General features: G+C 37.1%; 2 protein-coding genes across 6 annotated transcripts in view; both read right to left on the bottom strand.

The window, feature by feature from the left end:
* Positions 1–10,000, bottom strand: part of LOC136834372 (basic helix-loop-helix ARNT-like protein 1) — a 509,755-nt gene that overhangs the window by 420,349 nt on the left and 79,406 nt on the right. The window lies entirely within an intron of this gene.
* On the bottom strand, positions 9,214–9,804 carry LOC136834095 (uncharacterized). The gene has a single exon (XM_067096351.1). It carries the CDS (start codon positions 9,802–9,804, stop codon positions 9,214–9,216), a length of 591 nt encoding a protein of 196 aa, XP_066952452.1.

The raw sequence follows: 10,000 nt of genomic DNA, 5'->3' as shown, positions 1-10,000 counted from the left end.
GAAGTAAAAACGTACTCGTGACAGGAAACAAACATTCGACATTCAATTTATTTTTCTAAGACACCAACTGCACGATTTACCTGATTTCAGTCCTTGGTAAAATTAGAATGTTCTATAACTAACTTACCCCTAAGTTATGGAAACTGAGTAAAAATGGAGAAGTTAAAAGTTCACGAAATCATTTTCTCTGTAAACTCTAACTGGGAAAACAAATGAACACAACCGCAGTTACGTTTCTTTAAACACGTTTCTCAGTGATGAGAGAGAGAGAGAGAGAGAGAGAGAGAGAGAGAGAGAGAGAGAGAGAGAGAGAGAGAGTCTACGAAAAATAAATCAAGTATATTTATCTTCCGTATCTTTCTACAAGTACACAGAAAGATGCATGTCAAAGATAAGGAAAGATGAGGAGAGAGAGAGAGAGAGAGAGAGAGAGAGAGAGAGAGAGAGAGAGAGAGAGAGAGAGAGTCTATGAAAAATACATCAAGTATATTTATCTTCCATATCTTTCTACAAGTACACAGAAAGATGCATGTCAAAGATAAGGAAAGATGATAGATGAGAGAGAGAGAGAGAGAGAGAGAGAGAGAGAGAGAGAGAGAGAGAGAGAGAGAGAGAGAGAGTCTACGAAAAATAAATCAAGTATATTTATCTTCCGTATCTTTCTACAAGTACACAGAAAGATGCATGTCAAAGATAAGGAAAGATGAGGATAGATAAGAGAGAGAGAGAGAGAGAGAGAGAGAGAGAGAGAGAGAGAGAGAGAGAGAGTGTGTCTACGAAAAATAAATCAAGTATATTTATCTTCTGTATCTTTCTACAAGTACACAGAAAGATGCATGTCAAAGATAAGGGCAGATGAGAAGAGAGAGAGAGAGAGAGAGAGAGAGAGAGAGAGAGAGAGAGAGAGAGAGAGAGATGCAAGCGTCTTCTCGACATCACCCCTGAAGAAGAAATTGCATAACCACTCAACATTCAAACTTGTATCTGAAAAGTGTGAGCGTGAGCACGCCCGCAAGCACATACAAGTGCTTCAATCAAAGGCAGCCGAGATCTCTCTCTCTCTCTCTCTCTCTCTCTCTCTCTCTCTCTCTCTCTCTCTCTCTCTGCAAAGCAAGACAAATGAAATGCGTGAGTAAATGAACTTAAAAGAAGGGTAACTTAAAATTTTACTTTATAAAAAAAAACTTACCTACTACACCTTACTCCCCCTAACCCCCCAAAAAAACTCTGAATAAAATCTTGACCCCTGTAATGACACCTTTTCCCTTTCCACAATGATCTTTGACCTCGCCGAGCACGTTTAACCTTATTCCTATCTATTCGGAAATCAAACTCACTCCCACCCGCTCCACCAGCAATCCTCCCATAGCCCCCCTACCTCCCGTCTTCCCCCCCCCATTCCATATCATGTAACTAGTGAGAGAGAGAGAGAGAGAGAGAGAGAGAGAGAGAGAGAGAGAGAGAGAGAGAGAGCATCAAACTTCTATTCACACACGCTGCAGGCAAGTTCAAAGTCCCAGGTATGAAATCTTTCTGACAGCCACACCACCAGGCGTTTCGTCAGTTTTTTTTTTTTTTCTCTCTCTCTGAAGTGTTTTTAAAGTGGCTCTGTGGGTCTTCCACTACGAACAGGCAGGCATGAAAAAATATCCTGACAATTTCTCCAACACGTCGGTCTATCTTCCCTGCGAATTCAGTTTTGCTGCGGAGAATATGAAAAATGACATTCCTCCTTTCTTTCATAAAAGTTCGTCTGAAAAAAGTATGACGGAAATGCTGTGAGGTTTAGAGTAGGATAGAATCTAGAATTTAGGCCAAATGCCAAGCCCTGGGACCTCTGAGGTCATTCAGCGATGAAACGGATATTAACAGTAAAAAGATCTGAAAGGTGTATCAGGAGGAAAACCTCGCAGTTGCACTTTGAATTAATTGTTAGGAGAGGGTGGAAAGTAAGATGCAAGAAAGAGAATATGAACGGAGGTACAGTAAGTGGAATGAAAGGGATTACAGCTAGGGGCCGAAGGGACGTTGCAAACAACCTTAAGTCAGTAAGACGGCCGAGACATTAATGTCTGAAATAATATAATACAAGAAGGTATTTGACAAAAGCCCCTTCGAGATAATAATACGTAAACGGGATACCAAGACGCAAAAGACTTAGCACTCCCATTTTTAGTAAATCGACAAGAGCGATACAATTTTTCTTTTACATAGCATCTATATTAAGCTCAATTAAATTTTATTCAAGTGCCTACTTTCTCACAGTAATTTTTCACAATAGTTTAATGGCCGTTATGAGCTATTTTCATGATATCCACGTCCTTCGCTTACAAAATGAAAAAAAAAAAAAACACACACTTAGAAGCAAAGTTTGACATCGATTGAATCAAAACAAAAATCTACGTTCCTCCGAACTTCTTGCAATAATCAATAAACAGGCTCCGACATCACAAAATCATTAGGATTGGAATTGGAATACAAAATTTAGGCCAAACGTCAAGCGCTGGGACCTATGAGGTCATTCAGCGTTGAAAGGGAAAATGAAAGTAAAAGTTTTCAAGGCGTGACAGGAAAAAACCTCGCAGTTACACTATGAAACAATTATCAGGAGAGGTGGGAATTAAGATGAAAGAAAGATAGCATGAACGGAGGTACAATAAAAGGAATGAGGGGGTCGAGGGGACGCTGCAAAGAACCTGAAGTAATGTCTACAGTGCACCGCGTGAGTGGCACTGACGGCACTAACCCCCTACGGAGATAACATCATTAGGAAACAATAGCACTGCTGTATTCCCCATTCAGCCCCTGACGACGTGAGGTAATCCAGAAACATACAGAATGCGGCGTCACGTCAGGTGACGACAAGTAGCACTTGGTATTTATTCAGTAATATCTTGGATCCTTTTCCGTAATGCCATGCATTATTCTGCCGTACTCTCTCCTATTGTTTTCTCTGCCTCGAGAAAAAGTACCGTTTAAATCCCATTCGTATTCCAGGTTGATGCTCCAAAGTTTGTAAGGGGCTGTAATGCTACTTTACGGGCCATGCAACTTTGACTCGTTTCCAGCTTTACTGGAGTGTTTTAGTGCGCATGCACGCGCGCTACACACACACACATATATAATATAAATATATATATATATATATATATATATATATATATATATATATATATATATATATATATATATATATATATATATATATATATATATATATATATATAAGTGCGTGTGAGGCGCGATTTTCAGACAAGACAGTAACGCGAGATGTTACGATAATGAAGACCACAATGAAGAAATGAAACTGTGGTTTCTCCTGATGGGTTTTTCTTAATATTTTCCCCACCATCATTTCTAAAAGATAAACACATAAATAAAAAACAATAGAAGTATTGTATACTGAATGCTATAAGGGAAGCGAAAAGAAACACACGCACGCGATATTTCTCCAAAATCAGTAAAGAATTAATCCTTCTCGATATAAATCTCTGCCGCTCTCTGGCTACTCTGCTTTGCTTCGCATGTTCGTGCCCGTAATCCTCTTGTGTGAGACTTTCTGCAGTGCCTCCCTGTGCTTTCAACCTGCTGGAGGAGATGCCAAAGTAATCAGCCACCTGCGCTGTTGTTGGTGATGGAACTGGGAATCATTCTGATGGCACCCCTGGCTATCTCAAGAGTGGGGAAAGAGATAGCGGGGAAAGATCATCTTGAAAACCTAGGTTCTGTTTGAGTTAGATAGTACATACAGTCTGGGCCGAAGACCAAGCGCTGAAAGGAAAACTGAGAGTAAGAGGCTTGAAAGGTGTAACAGGAGGAAAGCCTCGCAGTTGCACAATGAAGCATTTTGAGAAGTGGGTGGAAAGTACGATGGAAGAAAGAATACGAATGGAGGTACAGTAAAAGAAATGAAAGGGGCTGCAGCTAGGGGACGAAGAGACGCTGCACAGAACCCTTAGTAATGCCTACAGTGAACCGCGTGAGGTGCACTGACGGCACTGTCCTCCAACCCTACGGGTAAGTCCTGCTGGAGGGTTGACTCCCAGTGACCCCAGGTTAGGCTGACACAAAAGCTTTCGGTGAACTCTCGACACTCTCCAAGGCCTACCTTACTACTCGACAGTCAGCCCTAGTGACCTGATGCCACCGTTATCTTTCAGCAACTCGCTGGGGAAATCCAGATTGTGTAGAGCAAACTGCCGCTGAATTTACTTACTTCACGTCAGCTAGTTCTGCCTCTTTTGCCCTGCAAAGAACTCAGCGTCATCAACAACGCAAAGACCTGATGCCAAATATGCCCAATTTGTCTAACAGAGTAAAATTCGTCCCTGTTTTGACGAACTGGCGTAACTCATCCCATTTTCTTTTTTTTAAGTTTTTGAGTTTTTCAAAGTGTCTCAGTTTTTTATATTTTATAACACATCAAAATTTCAACTGCCTGCGTTGTCATATTTCCCAACGAAATTTCCACAAAAGATGAACTAATTAGAAGCTCTGAATAGTATAAAAAAATCTTTGAAGCCTACGGTATTAATTCAACTTCTCTATTTATAAATATCCCAGAAAAAGCAACCACAGATATTACAAATAAATTTATTTACTCAAAATGGCAAATTCATTCCGTGAGATGATCCCCCCCCCACAAAAAATTCTAAGTTCTAGCACCGATAATTAAAACTAAAGTAATTTTTTTCCTCACTGTACAGTATGTATTAAGAAGCCCACATTAACAGGTTTGGGCATGAATTTTCACAGCCAAACATATATGGATTTTAAACTCAATAACATTAGCATCCTGCTTAACATAGCTCATACGCTTAGCAGAAATTGGTAGTCCTTAATTGAAGAGATCAAGTTTTCATTGAAATTTGAAAAAAAATACCCTGTCAGTATTATTTACTACATAAAGTTTTTGTGGAGATCTTACCCTCAAGTTGATCTCATGAGGCTTTTCTTTAAGAATATTAAAATAAGGGAAACTAATAAACCTGTGGACACTGACAGTGGCTTTAAAATAAGGCTTTGTTTTTTTGTACAAATGTGGTGACTTGACTTACATTGAGTCTACAATGTGGACACCTGAAGTCCAGGGCCACACCAGTGATTATTTTGTCGTTTCCAGTCGAACTGGCAACGCGCTGGCTAGGCCTACAGCCTCCAGCATTGCCCATCACGTTTCAGTTTTCCTGGTAAGGCTTTAAATCACTATTTCTGAGAAACATAGTGATGTGTTATCCATCAGAATTTCAAAGAACACCGAGATCATTGGCAGGAAACTAAATTTGAAAGACGATAGTCCTCCCTTTACGTTATATTCAACTGTGTGTGTGTGTGTGTGTGTGTGTGTGTGTGTGTGTGTGTGTGTGTGTGTGTGTGTGTGTGTGTGTGTGTGTCTGCGCGTGCGCGCTCCTTGGTGTACCTTACCATTTTTTGTTTTTGGCCTCATTTGCTTTGTCGTACTTACTTTTATTTTCCGAGACAGAAACATTTTCATAAATCTCTTTACAAATTGTTATTAATTATAATATACAAGCCTTGAAAATGATTTTGTTGCATCTAAATATCTTTATATATATATATATATATATATATATATATATATATATATATATATATATATATATATATATATATATATATATATATATATATATATATATATACATATACATATACATATATGTATATTTATATATATACCATACATACACACACATATATACAAAATGTATGTATGTCTGTGTGTGCGTATTATATGTATACACACACACATATACAAATATATATATATATATATATATATATATATATATATATATATATATATATATATATGTGTGTGTGTGTGTAATGTAATTGTAATATACAATGCCCTCTTAACTTTCTCGATTTCTTCGAGCTTTTTGGATACGCTTGTCACTACAAAGCCTTAAGATCCAAGCGTAAGAAATATGAAGAAATTCTGATGTGCGGTAGCGGGAAACGAACCCGGGTCCGCTAATCAGAACGAGGTACCACTGTCGACCTGACCACGGCTTTGTAGTGACAAGCGTATCCAAAGAAGCGCGAAGAATTCGAGAAAGTTAACAGGGCATTGCGGCTATTAAAATTACATATGTATCTTGTAAAAAGTGACCAGTAGATTCTACACACACACACACATATACATATATATATATGTATTATTTTTATATACATACATAGATATAGATACATAAATGTATAGACAGATATATTCAGACTCTATCCAATGAGAACAATGAGCAATAAAAGTCCAGCCTCTTCTCAATGAAGTTTATAAATATAAAACATATACATGTAAACACTTTGTAACAGGTACGTCATTAACGAGATAGAATTAAATGCATTTCACAATAAATTCAAAACAATATCTTCACAAACATTCATAAAACTAAGCGTTATTTACATTATAATTCTTTCTTATAGAATTTGAACACGTATACGGAGAACAGCTGAATCTATATTTGGGACTTTTAAAAGTAACTGGTAAGTGATTCTTTTCTCTTATTCCAAAATTTGTCAATAAGAGGAGGGAGTGGTTAACATGGAATCCGAATAAGTAATATATATATATATATATATATATATATATATATATATATATATATATATATATATATATATACATACATACATATATATATACATATATACATATAACTAATGTATATCTATAATGTATGTGTATACAGTATGTATAATACATATAATTATACACACACACATATATGTATATATATATATATATATATATATATATATATATATATATATATTTTATATATATTTTTTTTACATGAAAATCAATATAACAGCTTTGCATATCCTTATCTTAACTATTATCAGTATCTGTGTATGCATTTTATTTCAGCTCATTTTCTCGAACAGATACCAACATCACACCTCCCCTTCCTTAGAGGATTATCACATTTATTTCATATGAAGAGTATTTTCAATATTGTGACCAACAGGCATCTTGACCTTAAAACTATTCCTTTTATGGCAGTTTACTGAATACTAGCTTCAGTAAGTAATTAAATTTGCTATCCCTTCTCTAGTTAGTGTAGGTTAGTGATAAGCACTAATAGTTAGATCATCATCTAACTAAATTCCTCTAGAAATTAATCCCACCTTTTTAAGAAAAAGTTAACAAAAAACAAAATGTTCATAAACTGACATACCAAACAGTCAATCAGCCAAACTTCGTGGTATAAAAAATTCAACATTTTAACTGTATATCAAATTACGACAGGTATTAGTCAGCTCATTATTTACTTTAAGAATTCATCTCTCTTGAACTCATTTATAAGATATTAATCGCTATGTTATCATAAGACGTAATTTCTCTTGAACTAACTTACAAAAATTATTCACTATCGCTTATCACAGACAAAGAAAAAATCTTTTGAGCTGAATTACAAAAACTACAAATCACCCACATCATAATTTTTAAAAAATCACCTCTTTTGAAGCGACATCTAAAAACAATTAATCCACCGACTTACATAACCTCGGATAAAGACATACTAAAAACAGTAAAAATTAGTTTTGTAGAAATTCCTCTAGATCTAAACCATACGATCATCACCCTAAAGCACAGGTAACAAGTAGCTTCATTCTAATTACCAGTAAGCACACACCTGGTGTTTTAAACACTATTCTTGAGCGATATGTACTTATAACATGTGTATGTGTATGTGCTTAAGGGTACGCATATTTCAATAGGCAAAACATGCATACATTCATGTAAGCACACTAAACATACACTACACACAACGTACTGAAGTAACGTCTCACAAATGTCGCCTAGTTAGTTTGAAGAGCAAAGGAAAATAAACTTTATTTCATTTATCTATCTATATTCTGACTTTAATCTCCAGGTGCAATGTAACTTCCAACTGTACAACACACATACATACATACATACATACATACATACATACATACATGTGTATGTGTTTCCAAACCTGTCCTGCCCTTGTTAAAAAAAATTAGGCATAAAATCGCATTTTGTTACAGAGAGAGAGAGAGAGAGAGAGAGAGAGAGAGAGAGAGAGAGAGAGAGAGAGAGAGAGGCTCTATACACACACTTTAAAAAAAAAAGTTTAAAAGAGAACCAAGAAGCATAATTGCTTATTTAAATTCATATTTTAAAACATACATCATCAACCTTTTTGTTTTTTGCCCACATCCCTAAGTGACCTTTTAATTGTTTTATATTAAAACAATGAGAATGCACTTGGTGTATACATTTACCTTCAGTGTTCTAGCTATTGAACATTCATTGCATCTTTCCTCTAAAATCCTGATAATCGAACTCCTTCAAGTGACCTCTTCACCAATGAGGCCAAATTCATCTCACTGCCCCTCCTCCATCCCATCCCCAAATATTTTTCAGTTCCATAATCAAAACTACAGAATCCGCTCTCGTCTCCCTTTTTCTTCTCAGACTGTCTGGATATTTTCATCTTGAATGACTGATTAAATACCTTTCACAATCACCTTCCTTTTATGCACGTAACACTACAACGCCAGATATTCATAAATCGTTCTTTAAATTCAGCTACAACTCTCTTTATTTGCTGGGTCTAAATTTACCTCTACATTAGTATCCAGACCAGGTAACAAGTAGCATTTGATATGATATCTGGGTTTTGATTGCAAGTTTTGAAATCTGTCATAAAAAAAGGTAACAATACAAACGTCTTTCAAATACCGAAGTGAGGAATGGCAAGGTCAAATCAATTAATAATAAACAGCCGGCATTTCTAAATGTTTCGGTTTCTATAATTTCACATATTGCAAATGATATATGCATGCATACATAAATGCACACAAATAATGCTATCTGCGAGCGTAAATACCAAAATTTACATATGCATACAGTCATATGTTCATATATATACTTCTCATAGATACAAATATAAACATATCTATATGTTTGTCATTATGTATACATATATATATATATATATATATATATATATATATATATATATATATATATATATATATATATATATATATATTAGTCGTTTACACTATGAATTTGTACGGTATATGACACACCAACGAACACAAGGACAACAACACTTCATCAGTCACATTGAATTTCATTATCCCCTCATATACACGACAACAACGGTGACATAATCATATTATGAGGAAGACCGTCTGAACACAAGTCAATTCTTAGAGGCGCTTCCAACACATCGCTATGTCCTCGTCCTCTTCACTGCTCGGATGCTCCTGCATGACGATTTCGTGGATCCGGCCCAACTTGATGACCTTATCGAGAGTCAGGTTCTCCACTTCGGACAGCTTCTCCCTGAAGGTGCTGGACGACAGGCCCTTGACGATGGCCATCATCACCATGGCCTCGGTCTCCTCCCCGAACCCGCACGACTGGGCCTTGTTCATGAGGTCGGCGGCGAACGCGTCAATGGTCTCGCCAGCTCGTTGTACCCGGTTGTTGAATACGTACCTCTCCGTCAGTTCGCTCCTGCCCTGCTCGAAGTATTTGTTGAACTTGGCCACGACCGTCTCGTAGCTGTTGGGGTCCTCGTTGGCGGCGTATGTGAAACTGTTGTAGAGCTTGAGGGCGTCTCGTCCGGCGCATCGCAGGAACAGATTCAGCTTGATCTTGTCTGATTTCGTGTCCTGCTCGGTGCTGATGAGATAGATCTCGAACTCCTGGATGAACAGCCGCCAGTGCTCGGCAATGTTGCCAGCCTCCGAGAAACAGATAGGACCTGGTAATCTATCGGCAGGGCTTCCTGACATGATCCTGATAACCTCCTACAGAGCGGACTGTCTCTTTCGGATCAAAGGCGACTTCCTTCAGCTGACCCGCTATGAGTCTATCGCAGGAAGGATCTCGCTATCCTACGGACTTCAAGGGGGTGTCCTTAGATACTCAGAAGTACGAGAGATTATGAACTACTGATAAGCTAAACTACATTATGAAAGAATCATTATC

This window comes from Macrobrachium rosenbergii, chromosome 53, assembly GCF_040412425.1.
Source record: "Macrobrachium rosenbergii isolate ZJJX-2024 chromosome 53, ASM4041242v1, whole genome shotgun sequence".
Taxonomy (NCBI): Eukaryota; Metazoa; Arthropoda; class Malacostraca; order Decapoda; family Palaemonidae; genus Macrobrachium; species Macrobrachium rosenbergii.
Note: the sequence above shows the minus strand (reverse complement) of the source record. Positions and strands in the feature narration are given on the sequence as shown.

Excerpts from the sequence above, each read along its gene's own strand:
- LOC136834095 (XM_067096351.1), bottom strand. The coding sequence starts at position 9,804 with ATGTCAGGAAGCCCTGCCGATAGATTACCAGGTCCTATCTGTTTCTCG.